At 40.3% G+C, this 23,288-nt stretch overlaps 3 protein-coding genes across 3 annotated transcripts; all 3 read left to right on the top strand.

The window, feature by feature from the left end:
• Positions 1–226: 226 nt before the first annotated feature.
• Positions 227–11,725, top strand: xirp1 (xin actin binding repeat containing 1). The gene is made up of 5 exons (XM_080467545.1): positions 227–568; positions 2,758–2,909; positions 3,073–3,114; positions 4,140–8,594; positions 9,025–11,725. Exons 4-5 carry the CDS (start codon positions 4,140–4,142, stop codon positions 9,025–9,027), a joined length of 4,458 nt encoding a protein of 1,485 aa, XP_080323671.1. The 5' UTR covers positions 227–568; positions 2,758–2,909; positions 3,073–3,114; the 3' UTR covers positions 9,028–11,725.
• LOC308112291 (xin actin-binding repeat-containing protein 1-like) lies at positions 9,035–11,075 on the top strand (the record flags this gene model as incomplete). Its single annotated transcript, XM_080467715.1, has 1 exon — positions 9,035–11,075. Exon 1 carries the CDS (start codon positions 9,432–9,434, stop codon positions 11,073–11,075), a length of 1,644 nt encoding a protein of 547 aa, XP_080323841.1. The 5' UTR covers positions 9,035–9,431.
• Positions 11,726–17,056: 5,331 nt separating the features above from the next.
• On the top strand, positions 17,057–21,721 carry LOC308111421 (solute carrier family 22 member 13-like; the record flags this gene model as incomplete). The annotated part of the gene is made up of 10 exons (XM_080466315.1): positions 17,057–17,431; positions 17,810–17,913; positions 18,007–18,161; positions 18,800–18,968; positions 19,071–19,191; positions 19,938–20,029; positions 20,366–20,580; positions 20,662–20,764; positions 20,866–21,069; positions 21,586–21,721. The coding sequence occupies 10 exons, from the start codon at positions 17,057–17,059 to the stop codon at positions 21,719–21,721; spliced, it is 1,674 nt and encodes a 557-aa protein (XP_080322441.1).
• Between the last annotated feature and the right edge of the window lie 1,567 nt (positions 21,722–23,288).

Here is a 23,288-nt window from a genome sequence, read left to right as displayed (position 1 = left end):
CAGTATGAGGCCTGAAACTGATAGTGCTTCGTAGACTCAGGCGTTTATCCTGCTATGTTTCGGCTGTGACTAGGAGACATATCGGAATGTGGAAGGACATTTGCAAGCAAAAAAGTCCAAACAATTTTAAAACTTCAGGATGAAAATGACCATGCCATAATAGGGCCGTCCTTGTGGTCCTGTGTTTTATGTTGCTCATCAAACACCCACTGACACACATACTGTTGGTCCCACCCAGTGCCCATTATAGTGGGTGACAATGTAGCTATGGGAATGGGAGGTGGAGGGGTGCCCCCAGTCCTCCAGTGACTAACAGAGGTGATTGACTCAGGCGAGCCGCGGCAGCAGCCAGCCCACCATCCAAAAATAGCTGAAGTCTTCCCCTGGGACAGCGGGCTCTGATAAAAATCAGCTGTCACCAAGGCCACAGGACGAGAAAGAGTTTGGACTCAGTGAGCAGCGCAAGAGGAAACAGGCTTTAGCACACATCATAGGAGAGCCAGTTTTTTTCAACCCAGAAGAGACACAAGAGGACGTGACAGTGACGTCAGTGCTGAATGATCGTTTAGTAAGTAATTAATAACTTCAATTATAGAAACAATAGAAAATGATGTCATTGTGTTGTAATTGTAATATTCTATAATATTGACTGGGAGATACATGAGCTGTAGCTCTCTACTATAGTAACAGTATGTCAGGAAGTAAATTGAATGGAAATTCTTTTTGAAGTGTAAAATTGTAGATTATCATTATGTCAATGCATTGAAAAACAATGTTGAAAATATTTTTAATTCAATTTAATACAAATAACTTTATTCATCACCGAAGAGAAATTCAAAGGTATTGGTTTATTATTTTAAACTTTCAAAAGGCTATTACCATTTTCACATGAAAAACTAAATAACTGACCAAGATGTTAATGCTGAATTTTAATCACATAATAATTACAAGATGCAAAATATGAAATACGAGCCTTAATGACTGACCTTGACTGAATAACTTTGACCTCTTCTGTTCCTATTTCTTCATGGGTGATCATAGAGCTATAAAAGTCCCAAACTAAACAGTTGTGACTATATTGCTGGACTCTTCTCTAAGGCTTTTGTGGCTATCAATTTTCTCTCTGTTATCCTCTGAAATGTGAGGAATGGGAGGTCAGAGAACCGCAGTCAATCGGGTCATCAGTTATTTTTCTTCGATGAATCATCAGAAACACGAAACTTTTCATGTTTGTCATAAAAACCACACCGGAAACTCAAAGTGATTTTTATAGATTGGGGTGATGTACAGCGATGTGATGCTGTTTGGGGGGTCTGAGGTTCTCCTGGATCGCATGCTACATTTCATTGCAGTCTGTGAATGCAGCTACAATTGGCCAACAGCTGATGGTGGTGAAGGTGGTGGTGGTGGTGAAGACCAAATGGCAGCTGCATTTCACCATCATTTGTACAGCTGCCGGTGGCCCAAAAAGCCCGACCATTACTGTGCCACTAATAGCTCCTCTTCATTCCTGGAGAATTAACCCAGACCAAAAAGGTGTCAGCAGAAATCACTTTGAAATTGGTGGAAATTACCCTAAGCGGTGGATGTTGTCTGAAAAGATATTTTTGAGTAACTCCGTGTTCGGAAACAACTTGCTTTTACAAATCGTTGATTCCCTGTTCATTGATAAGGGTGTGTGCAAACATACAGCGATGACAGGTTGACCTTTTGGTTTATTGGGTGAGGACTTCAACAGGACACGCATGTCGCTCGGGTGCCTCATTCTGTCTGCTCACCCATCTATGAAAATGTTTTAAGTCCAGACTCGTGAGAGGCGCCGGCTCGCTGGTCCGTCCTTTTGTTCAGTGAGGGCTTAGTGTGTGAAAAGAGGAGGTATGTTTAAATCTGACCATTATTTTGCAGCTGGATAGCCTGAGCAACACGCTGTGCTGTTGACCCGTGACAACCGTATTGTTCAGCAGGATGTTATTGAATTGATTTTCTGAATTGATCATGAATTATTTGTTCTAAGATTTATATGTATAATGTTTTCAGTTAGTGTAGTACAAGCAAGGCTTAAGGGAGAAAAAAATCTATTCAAATCAATCAAAATTTAAATGTATAACTACCACTGCTGCGATAAACCAGCCTCGGGAAAAGTTATGGGGCAAAGATAATGCCCATGTTTTTTACTGGTTCATGTGGTCACATTCTTCTGGTCAGGAGTTGACGGTTTGATGGCTGAGAGCTTGTGCAAACAATGTGCAAACAATCTGTGTCACTCCAGCTGAGTTAGCAGTTGCTGGGTTTTTTTTTTGTTTTTTTTCCCTTTGGCGTCATAGTCCGTCTACTCTATGGCATGCAGTGTGGCCAGGGAATGTGGGACTTCATATCAGAGGCTGACAATTTCACCAATTTCATTTCAAGTATATTTGTATATATCTCACTCAGCTCAATATGAGATACAATCATATCTCTTAGTATGATTTCTTATTTATTACCACAATATGCCATTGATAAAACTGGAAGAGGCTCAGCAAGGTGAATGGAAAGATGATAACAAAGCTTATCACACTATGAACTAAACTAAAAATACCCAGACAAAATGTTATCACTGAATGTGCTGCTGACACTACACACAGCTGACTTTGCTTATTTATGGGACACAATATTGTCTATGTACTACTTCTAAATGTGCAACCAACACTCAAAACACCCCTCACTGAGCATATTCTAATGAACTGTAAATGATTAACTGTTTTTGGCCTGTTGTAGATGACAAATACAGTCCAGTTCTGACCAAGGGGGGCTCCGCAACCAGACAATCCCGAGACAGGACCTCTACTTCCACCTCAGTGAGGGACAGATCAGCTCTCTATCTGTCGAGAGCAGCAGCTACAGACGCCACAGGAGGCTCAACACAGCCAGTGAGTTCCTGAAATGCTTCTCATTCCTCTTCACAAACCTAAGTCAAGGGTTTCAATGGGGAGCAATCACTGGGTTCTGCAACAGCAGCGACTGGACATGTTAAATAAATATCTCCCGCATGCAATCAAATTTTGAAATCGCTTTTTTTCTGTTGCTCAACAGGAATTCATCCGGACGCCACAGAAAAAGGCAAAAAACACAAAGGTACTAATCTTTTATCCATTACAGTACAGTGTGGTTTGTTTTGTATTGTGTGCTGTGGATTTCAGTGTTGTCGTGCATTAACAAACACATCTGTGTTCTTAACAAATAACATGAGCACAACATGAAATTACATTCAGATCAATGAAGTTCAGAGCAGCCACACTCATCAAAATCTTTTGTTTGTACACAATATGGAAATTTCTTAGCTCTGTGATGTCACTGAATGCACGAGTGAAACTTTCTGCATCTATGACAAAACACAATCATACAAAGGCTAATGTTTCTCATAAATGCACTCCAGTTAGTGCAATCGTAATGAAAAAAAGACTAACAAAACCATCACGTTTCTATTTAGATATCTCTGTCATTAGAATGCTTAATGCTACTATTCTCAGTCCTTTCATGCACTTAATCGTAACAATCGTCCTAAATTAAAGAGCTGAAATGAACACTGGAAGCTTCTGGTGTGAAAAAACCTGTTTAAATTTAATCCGTTTCACCTTCCTGTCAAACCTGGGTCAACAGTCAAATCAGAAATGTTTTCCATTGTATGTGTGCTGTAATTCTTCTTCAAACTGAGGGAAAAATACTGGGGATCTGACACATTTTTTCCGATGATGACAACAACAGCAACAGCAACAGCAACAGCAACAGCAACAGCAACAGGAACAGCAACAGCAACAGCAACAGCAACAACAACACCAAAATTGTTTGTTATTCGTTATAGGTTTTCAAATCAGAAAGGCAAAAGGAAAATGAGATAAAAGAGGATGTACAATACATTTAAAAGAGGCTAGATGCTGTGTGCTGTCGTCCTACTAACAGCTGTGAAGTGTTTTGTTAACTCTGGTATGGCAGAAGATGGTGTGCAGTGAAAATCTTCAAGCTCGAGGAAGGTAAAGTATGTCTTCGTTTACTAATTGCATGACAGCTTAGTATTGCCTAATTTTTTAACTATGCTGTTTTCCACGATCTGTCCCTGATAAGATTGCTTTTTTCTTTGTTGTTTTGTTTTTCACCACAAGATGGCTGAAGCGGGCAGAAAAATCAAAGTTTCACATTCATCTCATGAAGATGAGCTGCCTCTCCCTCCACCCTCTGCTGTACCACCCAGACCCATTGACTATGAGGGACCTGCATTCTCATGCATCCTACCTGTTCCTCCACCTAAAGAAAGCTTCTCCATGTACTACCAGCAACGGCAGAAGAGTGAGCTGAAGAGGCTCTTTAAGCACATCCACCCAGACCTTCGGGCCAGTCTTGATGGTGCCGTGGATGATGAGATAATGAATGCAGTGCAGTCTGAAATCACTCAGGCTGCAGATGCAGCTTATCAGGGTGAGGTGCAGTCCATGAGGTGGATCTTTGAGAACTGGACTCTGGATAATATCGGAGATCCTCATGCAACCAAGAAGCTGATGGATGACGAGGGATTAAAATGTGGAGATGTCAGAAGTACTTCCTCAATGTTTGAGAAGTATAACAGCACTCATGAAAGTTCTGCCCAAAGGCAGATGTCTGTCAGTGGAGATGTGAGAACATCAACGTGGTTGTTTGAGACCCAGCCCTTAGATTCCCTCAATAAATCAAAATGTGAAGAGGGTGAACTGGTGGAGGCGGTGCTGAAAGAACCCATCCAACCTGGAGACGTAAGAGGGACTCGGATGCTGTTTGAGTCCAAGCCACTGAGTGATCTTGGCCGCTGCAACTCTATTGAAGACCGCAGCTTCCTGAGACTTAAATCGGAGCTTCAGGAACAGAAAGGAGATGTCCAGAAGACTGTGAAGCTCTTCCAGACAGAGCCTTGTTGTGCCATCAGAGACAACAGTGGCAACATTCACGAGATTAAATCTGTGTGCAGGGAGGAGATCAATGCCAACAACATCAGCACGGCACGCTGGTTGTTTGAAACTCAGCCTTTGGACCTGATTAATAAGGGAGCTGATGGACTTAAGATCATTCGAGGTATATCTCTGGAGGAAGGGCATAAAGATGTTAACCAGAAGAGGTGGATGTTTGAAACACAGTCTTTTGATACGATACAAGAGGCTGTCGGAGTCGAGAAGTTTGAAGGAGCAGCAACTGAATACACAGGAGAGGCTGATGTTGTTAACAAAAGGAAGCTCTTTGAGCTGCAACCATTGGCTGCGTTGAAAGGAGACTCTGAGGAGAAGTCTTTGGAAAAAGAAGAAATTGTTGGGGGAGATGTGAAGACGTCCCTGTGGCTGTTTGAAACTCAGCCCATGGAAGCTCTAAGTGAGAGTTATGAAGTTGGACGACTGAAGAAAATTACACTTTCAGCTGACGAACAAGGAGAAGTGAGAGGCAAAAAACAAATGTTTGAGAGCTGCAGCAGTCAGAAGAACACCTCATTCAAAGAACAGGACATAGAGAGAGGTGATGTCAAGGGTTTCAAACAACTTTTTGAAACGATCCCTTTGTGCAAGATTTCTCAGTCTGATGAAGATATGAAGGAGAAGGAGCATGATATTACAGCGGGAAACGTCCAAGGTAACAAAGCAATGTTTGAGACAACTCTTTTATACGCAATAAAGGACAGCACTGGAAACCTCCATGAGGTTACAACCGTCAGCCGAGAGGAATTTATTAAAGGAAAAGTCAAAAACTACAAATGGATGTTTGAGACCAGGCGTTTGGACCAGTTAGCAGAAGGAAAGGAAAATGTTGAGGTGATCAAAGGCATCACCAGACAGGAGGACACGATGGGTGATGTCAAGACAGCAAAATGGCTTTTTGAAACTCAGACAATCGACGGAATCCATTCTAAGTTCAATCAGGCAGCACAAAGCTCCTCTTTACAAGAAGAAACCCGTAAAGGTGACGTCAAGACCTGCAAATGGTTGTTTGAGACACAGCCAATGGATATTTTGTACGACAAATCAGAAAAACTAAAAGACAAAGAATCCATCGACACAGATGTCAAATCAATGACCTGGCTCTTTGAATCACAGCCTCTCGACAGTATCAGAGATGGGGAAGAGTACAGTTTGAAGCTCTGTAGTACCACACAGGATTCTGTCAAATCAGAGGTTGGTGTGCAAACAGTCAAACATCTTTTTGAAACAGAAACCTTGGACAGAATAAGAAAGGACTCAAATGCAGAACAAGATTCGAGATGTATCAGCCAGGTTAACTTTCAGTCAGGAGATGTCTCCAGGGTCAAAGAACTGTTTGAATCCCAATCGCTCGACGAAATAGGATCCGAGATCCTGAGAACATCTGATGACCAGAACAAAGATGAGCACATCGAAAAAGGTTCCGTGAACAAATTTACTTGGATGTTTGAGAACTGCCCTATGAACTTAATCAATAAGGACAATAGCCAGCAAAATACAAACACAGTTGAGGGTCCTGAAGGTGGCGATGTAAAGAACAAAAAGTTTGTCTTTGAAACATCCTCACTGGACAAAATCCAGGAGGAACCTCTGGAGCAGACATCAGTCTCTGTGGAACAGCCTGTGAATAATGTCGACGTGAAATCAAGTAGCATGATGTTCGAGTCGCTGCCAATGTATGCAATCAGAGACAAAGAGGGACAGTTTCATGAGGTGACAACTGTACAAAAAGAAGAGGTGATGAGTGGTGATGTAAGAGGAGCGAGGTGGATGTTTGAGACAAAACCCCTGGATGCCATCAAGGCTGAGAATGAAGTTTATGTCATCCGGGCAGTCACCCAAGAAGATGTCAAGGCTGGAGATGTCAAAGCAGCCAGATGGAAGTTTGAGACGCAGCCTCTGGACTCCTTTACTAGCTGTGAGGAGCCATCTGTCAAGGTGACTGAAGACTTTGGAAGCAACAATGTACAGCTCAATAAACAGATCTTTGAATCTGAGCAGACAAGCAAGAAATTTGTGAGAATGGTCAGTGTGACTGACGTGCAGCAGGGCGATGTCAGGACATCTACCTGGCTCTTCGAGAATCAAACCACTGATAGCTTGAAAGGGGATCCAGAGGAACAGAGCTCAGTTAAAACAGTCCACAGGGAAGACAGCCAAAAGGGAGATGTAAAACGCTGCACCTGGCTGTTTGAGTCGCAGCCACTTGACAAGCTCAAGGAATCTCAAGATACCTCAGTCCAAGGTGTTGAAGAAATCCCAAAAGCTGATGTAAAGTGCACTACCTGGATGTTTGAAACCACCCCACTGGACAAAATCACTTCCAATAGTGTTGCAGACACCCTTTCATATCTGAACCAAATGACATTCGTTCACTCAAGCGGCATCATAATTGAAGCAAACGAGAACCGGAACGTCAACATGGGAAAATATCTCATTGAAAACAACAAAGATGTGCAGATTCAGAAAGAGGAGGTTATTCAAGGAAACATCAGGAACATCATGTTGCAGCTGTTGATCAAACCAACCCTCAAACCGCAAGTTACTCTTTTGAAAGAATGTGAAAAAGGTAAAGTTAAGACTACAGTTGTAGAGCTTCCTGTTTTGGAACAAACTGCTTCTGTCGACATTGGGGGAGATCAGAGAATTAGAAATATTGCCCAGATGATTGATGACCTGCTTGTTCAAGAAAAGAACAAGAAAAAGGGAATTGTAATACAAGAAACCACAGAAGGAGAAGCTGAATTGTCTGTTTATTCGCTCCTCTGTAATTATGAAATCAAAGCTGAGAGTCATGTAACAGAGAAGGGAGATGTAAAGTCTACAATTGGAAATCTTCTCGCTACAGCCCATAATCAGAGGACTGCAACATCGTGCACAGTGGATGAAACTGAGAAAGGAAATGTTAATTTGTACAAAAGTTGTATTGAGAAAGGGGATCTCGATTACCTGAAGAAGCTTCATGCTGAGGAATGTGAAGATGAAGTTGATAACAACCCTGTGGCCAAAGAGCAGATTGAAACAGCTCACGGGAGTGTGAGGGAAGCAAAGAAAAGCCTGCGTCAGCAGAAGGAGCAGGTGGAGCGGACAATTTCTGATGTTTTGCCAGGCGATGTAAAGAACACGAAAAAAGTGTTTTCATCAGAGTGTTCCATCGGTGTTGATAGCTGTATTGAGAGGGAAGACATAATCTCTGGAGATGTCCTATCAGCAAAAGAGCAACTTGCAGTGAAGCAACCGGTTATGCTTGAAAAAGAGGAAATCGTCTCAGGAGACATCAGGGCCACGATGCAGTCATTAGAACGTGCAAAACAACAAAGCATGATTGTGGAACGGGAGGTTATCAAACCTGGAACCATCTATGACATGGACTTGTCAGCCCAAGGACCCGAAGTTGAAGGAAATCAAACGCAAAAAGAAGTCATTGTATCTGGAGACGTGAAAGCAGCAAAAAAGTCTCTTGAAATGGCCAAGCAGCAGAGCATGCATATGGAACGGGACGTCACTGCTCCTGGAAAAATATACAACGTGAACCTGTCGGCAGAAGAGCAAAGCTCATCGACAGTGACACAGTCGACATGTTCGTCCTCCCCCAGATGTCAGCAAAAGAGGACTTATAAAAAGGTCAGTGATGCAGAAAAAGCTGAGGAAAACCATATTTCCTATGAGGCTTATCAACAAGGTGCAGTCATTGTCAGTAATTGTGGCCCAGAATTTCTGACACCTGAAGTGTTCAGTGAGTTTAATGGTCAGAAAATTGAAGATGAGACAGAAGAAGCTATCAGAGGAGATGTAAAAGCAGCTATTAGGTCTCTGCAGAGTGCAGCAACAGAGCAGAAGGTCCTAGATAAAGAAAGTATTGTGAGAGGTAATGTCCAATTGGCGCTGGAATCTCTTGGGAAGTCAAGTGTAAATGTATCCAAAGGAGACTATAAAGCTGCAATGATATACAGAAATTCAGGCAAGTGTTCAGGGAGGAGCAAGACTGTTCACAAGCAATGTGTTGTGGTGTCTCTGCCTCCATCTGACACAAAACTATCTCCTTCAATTTCAGTAACCTGTGAAGGACAGCCACCAATTACCCCACAGAATTCAACTATCAACCCTGTAGCAAATGGAAACTGTAGATCAGCCATCCCAGCAACTGTCACCCCATCTTCACTGCCTCAAAAGACAGAGAAACCCCAGGAGCAGAAGCCAGCGTTACCACCAAAGCCTCAATGGACAAAATCTGTGGTGGTGGAAGAACCAAATTCATCGCCATTTCCCACGTTCAACGCTGCTGCTTACTCGGTCAAAGACCTACCAAGTGCGGTGATTCCTCAAAAACAGAGCCACCATGCCCATACACAGTCCACCGATACACAACAGAGAAAAGTCAGTGAAGAGACGAGTCAATGGCGACAACATTATGCTGATGACCCAGTGCAAGCCACAAACCAAACAAATGAACATGCAGCAATGGACTTTAAGGCTATGGAAATGAACAAGAGCGTGAAAACAGGAACCCTCACAGAAAGCGTGCCAAATAATCAGCCAAAATCAAAGCCTAACAGCAATAATGTGGAAATAGACAGAAATGTGATACAGAAAATCAATGCAGCGGAGGAGATTCAGATGTGTATGAAGAATTATGCAGAAGACAGCAGACAGGAAATGAACATGACCTTAAAGTCAGCCCTGCAAAACTTTGAAAGAAAGGACACTGAGTCTTTAGAAAAAAGAGCTTTGTTGCAAAAGAAGGTAAATGTAATAGACGACCAGGTTATAAACCATAAAAAAGCTGATAAAACCACCATTCAGCAACACAAACAAAGCAAACGCCAACACATAGCTGAAGGGCAAGAGGCAAAGACTAACAGTCCAGTTGAGTCACGTAATTTTCAGCAACATGACCAAAGTGAAAAGGAACAATCCCTTGAAGATAAAGTTGTTTTAAGAGAGAAGAAAGGAAGAGAAACAGAGGATGAACGACGACAAAGACTGTCTGTCCACAAAGAGGAGATTATGAAGGGAAATGTAAAGGCTGCAAAGGAAATCTTTGAAAATTTAAGGAAACGAGAGGAACTCAAAGGAATCCTGTCGCAAGTGCAAGAAATAGAGGGCGAGACCAGCAGTGTGGACACCAGCTCTTTGAAGATATTATACGAGAACGTCCCAGTTTGGATGGGTCCAAATGCTAAGCAGAGCAAAAAAGAGGAAAAGAAAGTTGAGGTAGAAGCACCGGATGATGATCTTGAAAGCGTCTCCTCAGTTGACACTGCATTTGAAGATCTGGAAAAAGCAAGCAAAGAAATTATGAATCTGAAGGAGCAGACCTTAGCGAAACTTCTCGAGATCGAAGAGACGATTAAGAAGGCTTTGTACTCCGTCTCTAATCTGAAATCAGAGGCGGACATTGCAGGGTTGTCAGGATTGTTTGATGAATCTTTGAAATCTGAGCCAAACATTCAAGTGGCTAGCAACATCAGGAAGATAAGTATCGGGTCAAGCAAGGCCAAAGCAAGTCAAAGCAAAGACGTGACTGATGTTTCTCATCCAGATTCAAGACTCTCTACCAACAAACCTTACACACAGATGCAAAACAAACCACTTACTAGACAATCTTCCTCTCAGTCTTCACCATCATTCATCTCCATTCACTCAGCTGCCAGAAAGACCCCTGAACCACCAAAGCCGACCCTGTCGACATTTAAACCAAACAAAGAGAGCAGTTCTCACAGTTGCTACGATGGAAAGGCAGAACTTGCCAAGTCTTCAAAAAATGACCAAAGTCCACAACGCAAGGTCAGTGTGCTCGAGGTGAAAACAGTCCCAGAGCAACCAGCAGGAATCATTGGCACCAAGACAGTCAGTGAAACATACGAAGAATCTGATGGCTTTGGAAATGTCTTTCAATCTTCCACGACTTCGACATTTGTCACCAAGCAGTCTGACAGTAAGTCAACCACCTTGTTTGAAGTAGCTGGGAGTCCAATGCGATATGAAGTCATGACATCTCCCGTGATGAGAAGATCAGGTCAAACTTTTAAGGACAAAGTTTCAAGCGGCGCTAAGCCAGGGTCGGTCTTTGTGACTTTCAGCCAACCAAAGGAAAACCACTAAGCAAGCCACTCTTCAGCGTGCTTCCCACTCCTTTAACCTTTGGAAATAGATTGTTTCCATTCATGTATTCTTGTTTTCTAGTTTTTTGGGGGGGACATATCTTTCAAATGAAATAATGAAAATGTTGACTTTTAATTAAAACACATCTGTCTTATAGATTTTATACTGTATTCACATGAAAAAATGTTCTGTTCTTTTATTGAGGCCACGCTTGTAGATAAGACTGCATGTTCTGTTGTGTAAAATGTCAAATAAATGACTATTTAAAAGATGGGATTGTAGAAATATGTTATTACTCTTTACAAATCCGGCTCATTATTGTTATTTTGAAATCTTAAGTAAAGTGAATATTGAATGTATTTTTTTCTGAAGCTTTAAGTTTACTTCCACACCACTGATAAATGAAAGTAAAATTTCATGTTTGGCTTTTTTATGTCCTGGAAACCAATAGACATCAGTTAATACAACAAACTGAACTTCACTTCAGAGTTTGAGATATCCATAAAAAGGTTGGCCTTTCGTGATTCTGAAAACGGGTGGAAAAACTATTCATTTCTCTCCTTACTGTCTGTCAAATTTACCAGAAGAGACACGACTCACCTTGAAAACTTCTTAAAGTCTGACCATTACAATAAAGAATCAATATCGACATTTTCGGCCACTTATCTTTCCTAAAAATGTGCTCCAGGTAGATTACATCTTGTTCACAAAGTTTATTCGTAAATGTACGTCGACCATTATAAGAAATATTTAATCATTCTCAAAATTACGATTAACCATTAAGTATCTCCTCTCTTGGAGAAAGTTAGATAATATCCAAATGCATAATCAGTTTATCTTGGCGCGGAGACAGAAAACTGAGGTAACCTGCGCCTACATATTCAATTTGACTCTTTGTTGTATTGTACTGCATCGTCTTGGACTTCATTGTAAATTAATTTGGGATGATTGTGATATTTTGGACATTTTCAACAAAATGCAAGCAAGGGGCAGAATATTAGGAATTTCTCTTGCTATAACTCGAATGCAACACCAAAGCAAATTACAACCTAAAAGATGAATTCATGGTCAACACATTATTACATCAAAATGTATCTGATGAACTCAACTAGTCAGCATTGTTATTTAAGAAGGCAGAATTTAAGACAGATAAGATGTACCGCATCACAGTGTGTCAGTATACCTAATGAAAAGGCTGTGCAAAAGCATTTTTAATAACTGTTGTGGTATGAAAACAAGGTGTTTGGTAACTTTGATTAACAGTTTGCATTTGGAACAAGTCTTACAACTTGTAAAGGAGTTAAAATCTGAGTGGTGATGGTTGTAGTCACACCTTGTAATAATGGACCACTGGCATTGCAGTCCAGTGAAAAGTGTAAATGTGTTGTATTCTATACAGTACAGCCTTCCTTCTTTATAATCACAGCTATAAATGACACTGAACAAAGAACCAACTTGTGACGCACCAGACATTATTCTATCATATACAATACTGATGAACACTGGTATGAGAAGCTCTTCTCTGCAGCTTCAGTTAGAAACCACAAGAAAGATTAAAGTACAAAAATGGAGAAAAAATAATAATAATTCTGAGTTCTTGTCATTCCAAACATCAGTCAAAAGTTACTATAATCTAAGTTTGTTTTCATCCTCGTAGTTCCAGCCACCTGCCAATGAAATGTGCTCTGCCTGTTTGACACCCGTCTATCCAATGGAAAAAATGGTGGCCAATAAGCTCATTCTGCACTACAATTGTTTCTGCTGCAAACACTGTGGCAAGAAGCTCAGGTGAGATTTCTTTTCCATGAATTCAATAAGAATTTAACCACTAATCAAATCAGAATTTATCAGGATAAGCACATCTAATGTTGGCCTGCATAAATAAAATTTTATCTTAGGATATTGTCATATATTTGCAGCAGCTGATTCAGCAAAGAAAAAAAAAACCAAAGAAAAAAAACCCGAATCACATATTAGACATGTTTGATTTTCACTTAATGACTTTGTGCCATCTTATTGCAGCATCCAGAACTACTCATCTCTTTATGGGGAGTTCTACTGCAATTCTCACTACCAACAACTCTTTAAAAGAAGAGGAAATTATGACGAAGGTTTCGGGCACACACAACATAAAAATCTCTGGATTCACAAAGATAAAGGAATCGATGAGCCAGATTCCAAGTGCAGTCCTCAAACAACAAAACTTAAGTTTAACACTTCTGATATCGCTAGGGAAACTTCCGATCTGTTCGCCACAAAGTCATCTGCAAGAGAGTTGGGAAATAAAAGTGTTGGCGAAGCAAGAGGCAAACTGAAACTGAGCTGGCCTCCAGAGAGGAAAAATAGAAGCATTCCTCAAACACCATCTCCTGCACAGAAAAGCAAGATATCTGGCAAAGGAAAAGCAACGAAAATGACTAATAGTTCACCAGAACATTGGAAAAGTGACAGGCTCAGCCACAGAGGGGAAATACAAGACAAGGAAGTCAAAGTCCAATCAAGGGTAGAAGGTTTTAACTCAGTAGAGAAGTTGGCCGCAAAGAAAATAACTCCATTGAAAGACGCAACCCAAGAACGCTCTCTCATTTCAGGAACAGGTGCATCTGTCATGAATAAAAAGTCACTCCAGACAAGTGTAGCAACCAGCTCAGCAGCAAACCACAAGGTAACAATCAACAGAGTGGACGCTCATCCAAATAAAGATCAGAAGTCTGTGAGATTTGCTCGCAGTGTTGGTGTGGCAACTTATGATCGCTCCTCTCGGCCGAGCTCAGAAACCAATGATGACATACACATCGATACATCTGCTCAGTTACAAGTTAATCAATCGAAGGTTGCAGAAAATGTCAGTGACAACAGTGATGCCAGTCATTCAACATCAAAGTTCAACAAAGTACAGGCTGTGACAAGCCAGAGAGAACAAACTGTGACAGACCAGAGAGAACAGACTGTGACAGACCAGAGAGAACAAACTGTGACAGACCAGAGAGAGCAGACTGTGACAGACCAGAGAGAGCAGACTATGACAGACCAGAGAGAGCAGACTATGACAGACCAGAGAGAACAGACTATGACAGACCAGAGAGAACAGACTATGACAGACCAGAGAGAGCAGACTATGACAGACCAGAGAGAACAGACTATGACAGACCAGAGAGAACAGACTATGACAGACCAGAGAGAGCAGGAAGTAATCTATGACTACAAACACCATGAAGAAACAACTAATGTGTCAAACATAGTTCAAGAGAATTATTTGCAGAGTAATCAAGTGAAACTACACACTGACACAACTCTGAATGAAGGTGAAAACACAGTCAACAAATCACTTGACTCTGAATGTCCCACTGAACTTTTCAGTTCCGCTGGTGTTATTACACCACAAGAGCCACCTCAGAAACCAGATGTTATCCCCAGAACCTCAGTCAAAACAGCTGAGTCAAATACTTCAGAGGCTGCTGCCGACCAAATGACTGTGGAGGAATCCGGTCCAGAGATCAACGGTAGTCAGCTTGAAAATGCAGAGCAAGCCAACAACCCAGGAGATAGTGACTATTCAAAGAAATCTGTTGTAGGAATAAATTCTCCCAAAAATGCTGCTAAACAGCCTGAGAAAACAAAGACCAGACTGGGCTCCTGGTCAAAAGGAAAAAGTCCGTTATCCAAGCTTTTCACATCAGGCGGCAATGACAAAACAAACAAGACAGAACCCAGAAAATCAGATATTAAGTCAAGTGGGAAACTGTCAGCAAAACTGCATCAGTCACCCCCAGAGAAAGAGGAAGTCATCACAAAACCCACTGAAGAGAATGAGAAAAATATCCCAGCACAAGCCAATGGCCAGAAAGCAGATGCTGGGAGTAATGAGATCCAGACAGAAAAGCACATGCCCGAAGTCCCACCTCCTTTGGAACAAGATGATTTCAACTGCACGAAGGACAAACCTTCTGAGCCCATTACTCAGGATAATAGCAGCAGATCTGCAGTACAACCCACTCTGCTCGAGACATCCACAAGTGAAACAGATGACGATCAAGCAGCTTCAATGCAAACTGATGCAAATCTAACTGAGAAATTATTAAACGTTCACAGCATTGAGGCTGTGGCTCAGTCTGCCAATGAGTCTGGAGAAGAGGCCACAGATCTTGTTTTGGCCAGACAATCAGTGGAAGTAGAGCAAGAAGCGTCATCAAGCTCAACACCGGAGAAGAACAGTGATGAGACAATCAGTGATCATTTTAATGAGGATATTTCTGAACACAGTTCAGCTGATGTTGGCTCCTCATCCAGTCTGACAAATACAGATGAATCGGCCCAAAGCCTGAATGAACCAGCAGAGGTGGCAGGAAAACTGAACACTGACGTGGTTTTTGACCTAAATCATGATAATCCACATGAGTCCTCAGACTTTTTTGGTCCGTCTCCAACCACAACGTTTTCTTCCTCTCCTGAACACACAGCTTCACCAACAGCGGCTGCTGACCAAAGTTTCAGCCTGTTTGACTCACCGTCCATGTCAGCGGAAAACGAAACGATTCTTGAAGTGACAGATCAATGGGCTGTTCCTGGATCCGTGCCTCCAAACCAAACTGACAGTCCCTTTTCAGATCCGTTCGGTACTGAAAGCCAGTTAAGTGCGCAGGTTCTTGACTTTGACATATTCAGCTCAAATGACAATCTGTTCACTCAGCCTCCTCCCGTTACTGCGTCCGATGGAGGAGGAGGGGCTTTTTCTGACAGCATATTTGGAGATGTTGATGTCTCAAGTGGCCCAGGTATGTTTTCAGAGCCACAAAGCAGTCCAGCTACGTCTGACCTGCTGAATGATTTACTCGGTTTAGATAATCCAGGTACTGCCACTGCCTCAGCTCAAATAAACCTTTTGGCTGACGACATCTTTGGCACTGAGACACAGTTGCTGCCGATGTCTGAGCCAAATGACACAAATGCATTTGTGGACGGTCTTATGAGTGAGAATGTCAGTACCGAGGACAAAGCCAGGAATACTACCACAGACAGTAGCTGGATGGACGATTTGTTAGGATGACTGAGGATCTTTGTTTAAAAAAATCACAAAAAGAAAATCAATACGCTTGTATGGTGTATGAATAGAACAAATTACCATTTAATTGTCTTGACCTTGAGATTTGTTTTTACTTGCAGTACTTTTTAATCAGATGTTCTTAATGAACACTATCTCTGAAGTTATCATAATCTAAATTCTATCAAATAAATTTGCATATTGATGACAGGACATGATTGTTGTTGTTGTTGTTGTTGTTGTTGTTGTTGTTGTTGTTGTTGTTGTTGTAGTAAGTGTGCATGTCGAGGAAAGGAAGAGAAGATGTAACATTTGAATCCATGACATCTGCCTGAAAATGTGTGCACGTTTATTTGAAATCCATCTGTTTTGAATATATTGACCAGTAATATATAATAAAGATTATTGATTGAAACCATCTGGTTTGAGTATTGATATTGATTGAGAACACTTTCTTTTCTCTGTGTTATTATTCATACAGTTTTGTTTGATGAATGTTTTTACATGGATCATTCCATTAAATCGTTGTTAACTTTTACATATTTTGGTTTCTGAGTGTGAAATGCTGTATTGTGGGCCCTTTTCACTCTCTAAAATATAACAGAGCTGCACTGTACTGACACAAACTCAAAATGGCATCAATTTGTAATCAGTCTAGTAAATATTTAATTAAAGTAAATAATGACGAAAACGTCTGCAAAAGTACATTTGTGTGCCAAAAGATAACATCCATCCATCTTCTATCCCGCTTATCTAGTTCAGGGTGGCTGGAGCCGATCCCAGCCTACTGTAGGCGAGGGCAGGATTCACACTGGACAGGTCGCCAGTCTGTCACAGGGCAAGAGATAACATAGCCTGGTTAAATATTACTTGTTTGTTGTATAAACCGTTAGTGCAATCTTTGTCGACCAAAAGGTTGCACATCACCACCATCACCAGCATGGTCGACTTTGGAGAGGTTCTGAAGTCTATTGGAGACTTTGGATTATTCCAGCAGCTCCTCCTGTTTGCAACCGGCTTTCCAAATTGTGCTCTGAGTTTAATTTTGGCGAACTTGATTTATACCAAGTCAGACCCAGAGAGACACTGTACCACAGACTGGATCCTCAGGGTCAGTCCCAACCTGACCAGCGAGGAGCAGCTGAACCTCACACTGCCCCGGGAGGACGACGGCTCCTTCAGCAGGTGTCGGATGTTTGTCCCTGTGGACTGGGACATTGACGCCATCAGGGAGTACGGACTGAACGAGACCACTGGCTGCCAGCATGGATGGAAGTACAACAGTCTGCTGTATGAGACGACCATTGTCACTGACGTAAGTGATATGAATGTACATGAAACATTTTGTTTTCACTAGGGCAGGTTGAGGAAAGAAAAGCAAAGGTAGAAAAAGACAAATAAAAACCTGTCAAATGTAGAATATATCAAATATATTTTTGGATATTCCTTTCAGCTGTGTTTCCCCCCCACACCCCCCACCAACAGATTCAAACACGAACTTTGACTATTATATGAAATCAAACCAATTTAAACTGTAACCAAATCATTCAAATACATTCCACAGATAAGTAAAGTTACAATTACAGGATACTATTTTATGAGTCACGCAGATTTAGTGTCTGTGTTGTGTGTTACATTTATTTGAAAACTTTGATCGATTGATCGATTGATTCATTCATTGATTTCTTTACAGTTTGATCTAGTTTGTGGAGGGGCAAACTTGGTAAACGTGGGTCAAGCAGTGTTGATGGCTGGAGTTCTTATTGGTTCTCTAATATTTGGACCATTTGCAGAATCGTAAGTTCATTCTCCAAACACTTGATCCTGTTATAACAGTAAAACGGTGTCACTCTGTATCGAATCATTTTGGACATTTATCCTCTTTTGCAGGTTTGGACGTAAACGAGCGGCTCAAATCCCACTTGTTATATTATTTGTGTTCACTCCGGCTACAGCGCTGTCCCACAATATATACTTGTATTTATCCTTCCAGCTGTTGGCAGGAGTTGGACTGGGGGGATATCGAGTCAATACTACTGTACTGTGTGAGTAAACTAAGTATATATATATTTCGATTCAAATAAGACTGTGACTGACTACGGTTCACCTTGTCATTAATCATCCATCCATTTCTGCCATCGTCACCATTTTTGTTTTCTTTTTTCTCAGCTCAAATTTTTAAAGGGATACTAATTCGATTTTTAGTAATATCGGGATCATTGGGCAATTTTCAAGGTTGAAGTAATAAAATACATAGAGTACTAGTATTGTGTTTTTATATAGTGACCTGGTGAAATACATAAATGCTGATACATTGCATCAGCAAATATTATAATCACATAAAACCACAAATATAATCAAGTACTTTCAATATTTATTCATTGAGTTTAATGGGATCGCCTCTGGGAAAGGGATTTTCTTAGAGGAATTTTACGTGTGTTTTCCTTTAATATCATATATCTGGGTAATGAAGTTTCCTTCCAAAGTAAAACAACAACAACAACAATTTAAAAACATGTATATGAGATGAATAGATGATTCTGTCTCTGAATGATAGTCTGTCATGTTGGACCTTGACTGTGCCTGTTGTTTGCTGGTTTTGGCTGCAGCCTCCCTGGATAAAGTGGCCAAAATGCCTAAATGTTATACATCCTTTCATTGTTTTGTTTTTTCGTTTTTGTAGCTACTGAGTGGCTTGGTGTATCTCGAAGATCGTTGGGAGTTTGTGTGCCTCAACTCTTTACTTCAGTGGGACAGTGCGTCCTTGCTGGATTGGCGTACAGCATCAGAGACTGGAGAGTAATTCAGCTGCTCGCAGCAGCTCCTCCTGCGGTGGCTGTTGTCTACATATGGTGAGCATTTCTTTCATTTTGAATCTGTTTTTCCTCAGCTTTATTAAATGTCCTGGTGTTTAATTTGCTAGAACAGTAAATCAATTGTCATTTATCAATCAGGTTCATTCCCGAGTCAGCCAGGTGGCTGTTGAGCAGAGGGAGGAAAGAGGAGGCCATACAGCTCATTGTCAAAGCAGCAGCTGTGAACAAGCGGCCTGTCCCGGATTCCCTCCATGAAAAGGTAACACATACAAGGCCAGGAGTCCATCACAGGACAAACACAGGAAGACAGTCGTGCACATCCACACCGACAGGCAGTGATATCACTCACACAGGGAAAACATGCTCACTCTGCACAGTAAGACTGTCGGGCTTGAACAGGTGACCTTGTTGCTGCGAGGCCAGAGTGCAAACCACTGAACAGACTGAAGGCTATTTTAAAGAGTATTCTATTTGCTGATGACACATCCTTATTTAGGTAGTAAATGAAGAACTCAAAAAAAATTTTTATTTGTTTGATCAAAATAAATTAGTTCTCAAATATTAAAAAAAACTAAATATAAAATATTCCATGACAAAAGAAACACTGTTGATGTATCAATAAAATTAAACAGGATGGACATTCAATGGGTTAAAGAAACAAAATTCTGAGGAGTCATCATTGATGAGGACCTCAAATGGAAGTCACATATAAATTATATAAAAGGAAAACTAATGAAAACCATTGCAGTGTTTCTTCTTTACTCACTTTATATAACACAGTGATTATAACATATTTAACTTACTGTGTGGAAATCTGGGCTGACCTGTGAAACTACTGTTCATTTTACCAAAAATACAATATATAATATATATATATAATGATATAGTTGATTATAATAGTCTTTGTTGAATTGGAAGTTTTGTTGCTAAGATTGTTTATTTTTTTTACTTTTGAATGAAATAAAGAATTAAAAAAAGAGGTGAAAGTTTGTATTTTTCCCACAGATTGTTGTGAACACGGCAAACAAGGGAGGCATAACAGTAATTCTTCAATCAGCACAACTGAGCAAATACTTCTTCATTCAAGTGTTGACATGGTGAGTTCAACAACGGTCAATGGTCAAGTGGTCAAAGTCGAAGAGCGTGTGTTTTCTTGTTAATATAGGAACACATGCAGTTGATAACACAACATTTAGAGTTTATAGTCGGACAGTAAATAACAATTCTCAATAAACAAAGGTTTGGTGAAGCTATAAATCAGTTTTTATTAACTGTATTCTTAAAATACTCTTAATGCACCACAATGATAAATGTAATGAGGCAAGTGAAACGACACGTCTGTTTTATAGCAGCTCACAGTTTTTAGTGTTAAAAGTTTGATGGTGCTTGAACTAGTTTGAGATACGGTTGTGTTTTTATCTTCCTGCTTGTAGGTTTTCATTGAACCTCAATATCTTCAGCCTGTACTTCAGTATGGAAAAACTTGGACTGAGCATCTATGTGACGCAGCTCCTTTTCGGTGTTTCTGAGGTCTTTTCTATTTTACTCTCCATGTGGTTGTTGGAGGTTTTGGGGAGGAAAATTCTTTTCATCTCCACCCTTTTGGCAGGAGGACTCTGTGCCATGTTCATTCCCGCTGTGCCCGAAGGTACTCACTGTGGTTTGATGACTAAAGTGACAGTTTCAAGATACAACTTTATCGAGTTGTTTTTTGTTTTTCTATTTGTAGGCTATGCCGTTACCTGTTTAGCAGCTGCAGCAAATTTTTTCCTGTTATGTGCTGGTGCCGTCACCTCTATCTATCTCCAAGAGTTGGTTCCAACATCAGTCCGGTTGGTGTTTACGCTGAATAATATTAAGACCAGTGAGAAGAAGAAAAAAAAAAAGAAGCCAACAAGTGTGCTGACTCAACTTTTTTAAACTTGTTTTTCAGACAAACAGCCACAGCTTTGGGATCCGTAAGTGGAAGAGCAGGTGGATTGATGGCTCCCGTGTTAAACATGCTTGCTGTGTACCACCCAGCCATACCTGTTGCAGTCCCGAGCAGCATGGTGCTGGTCATGGGAACTCTAGGCTTTTTGCTACCTGAGACCAAAAAAAAGGAGCTTCCCGAAACGGCTGAAGAGGCCGAACACAGGTGAGTGTTCTCAATCAATAATGGCAGATACACGTCTCCCACACTTCTTCATTTTATCGTCTAAACTGCTTGATCATGTGTTTGCTGCTGTGCCACAGAAATGTAACCACCTCAGCAGCAATGACAATACAACAGTCCCATTCAACCAAGTTGTAGGTGTTGTCTGTAGGTCAAGCTTCACATCTCCTGAGTTTCTTCAAAAATTGTCTGCAAGTGCACCAAGAAGAATTTTATACCACTGCAAGGTAGAAGAACAATTAATTTCTGTTGTTTTTGTTCTTTAGTTTACCAATTAAAACAAACCTTTATTATTTAATTCTGATAGCATTGCCGGCTGTGTTTTAACTCTCGAAAATAACATTATTTCCTCTTTTAGATATAGTTTGTTTCGCTGAATATTTCTCCAAACACCAGGTTTTTGGTGTGTTTATTAGATTGTTGTAGCTTGTGTGCATGTATCCATTCTGGTATTTATCAATTTCATTGAGTCTGTTTCCTCTGTTGGCATCTCTTCAGCGCCTTATCTCATCCTATCGTACCGCTGCACTCTTTGGACATCCTATCTGCCTCGATCACCAGACGACAGACTTTGGGAAAAGGGAATTTGTGTACTCTGCTCCCTCTTCCTGGAACACTCTTCAACAATCCCTAAAATGACAGAAACTTTGTTTCTAAACTTCGGTTGCAGACTTTGTAATGGACTAAAATACGTCTCTGTAATTGTTTTGTTTGTAGAGCACTGTGAATTGTCTTGTGTCTGAATGCTGCTGTATGAATACATTTGTGACATCTCAGAATCAGGGGAAATAACCAATATATGCCCTTTATATGTGCTAAAGTCTTCTGAAACAGAACAAAGTAGATAGGTAATGAACAACCTATTGGCGAGCTTCAAGAAAAAACCCCAAATGAGATGAGATTTTCACTGGATGTCTTCAAAACGCTTTCATATTCCTGTTTTTGAATCTTACATATTCAATACCAGAGGTCTGCAAACAAATGTGTTTTCATTTGACAAGTGAGATGAACTTCTTAATGGATGTATTTATTCAGTTTTACAAAAACAACTCAAATGTCCAAAAAGGATGACAGACATTAAGTAATTGCCTCATTGTTGAAAATAAGAGACATTATATAATATAATATTATATATAATACATTTTGCTTGTGAACACTGACTGTTATACAGACATGGTAAGTAAAAGATAAATCATATAAAGGCTTCAACAAAAACAATGACATGCCGTTAAAGAACCACTCAGCAATTTGTATAACTTTGAACATAACCTAATATACACGTAAACAATCTTTACTCACATTGTAGTGAAGTAAAGTGTTTTTTTTAATATTTGCAGAACAAATTTTTTTTTATGCTTTTTGTGTCTCTTCTTTTTACATTGGGAAAATTATGTGACAATGATTACTGCAGTGATTCAAGAAAAACAACCATAGACGGATAATAACTGGTATTATTTATAATGTGAATGAGGCTACAGAAGTCAGTTTTTTCTTCACAGTGGCAGGAGCAGTAAAGTCACAAGTATCCTCGTAGTTAAAAAGATTTCCGAACATGTGCACAACGTTATGCTCAGTAACATTCAGGAAAACAATCTCAGAATAGTTTGAGATGTACAGAGCTGACATTAACTTTGAGAGCAGATTACAGATCAGTAATATAATCCCATGGTCTTGCTGTTGCCATAGCAACAACAATCAAAGGACGCAATGTATATCCAGACTACAACTTGGTCGATTTATTTTGTGGATGTATGTCTGAATCCTTCAGCATCTTTTTGGTCTTCATTGGCATATTATTTCTGTGGGAAACATACAGAGAGGTTTGTGTTAGTACTTTAAGAGACGGTATTGAAGAGATATCTATAGAAACGAAGCAAATTCAGAATTTAAAATGATTATACTTACTGTGCTTTCTGAACTAACCTTCTAATTCAATTTGCTCTTTAACCCAAACCATTTGTTTTAATCATAATTCCCCTCAATAATTTTTATAATTGACTTGGGACTGGATACTAGAGAATTTGAAAACATGTAATAATAAAAGTCATGAAGGAGTTTTTCTACTGTAATTAGAGCTGGTGTTGTGTCTCAATCATACTAAGGTTGTTATATCAAAGAAATCGGTTTAACTTTGAAAAACTCTAAAGATGAGTTATCATGCTTTTTTAAATAAATCTAATATTATTATATTTTGGAATAAA

This window comes from Lipophrys pholis (assembly GCF_963383615.2).
Source record: "Lipophrys pholis genome assembly, chromosome: 1".
NCBI classification, from domain to species: domain Eukaryota; kingdom Metazoa; phylum Chordata; class Actinopteri; order Blenniiformes; family Blenniidae; genus Lipophrys; species Lipophrys pholis.
Note: the sequence above shows the minus strand (reverse complement) of the source record. Positions and strands in the feature narration are given on the sequence as shown.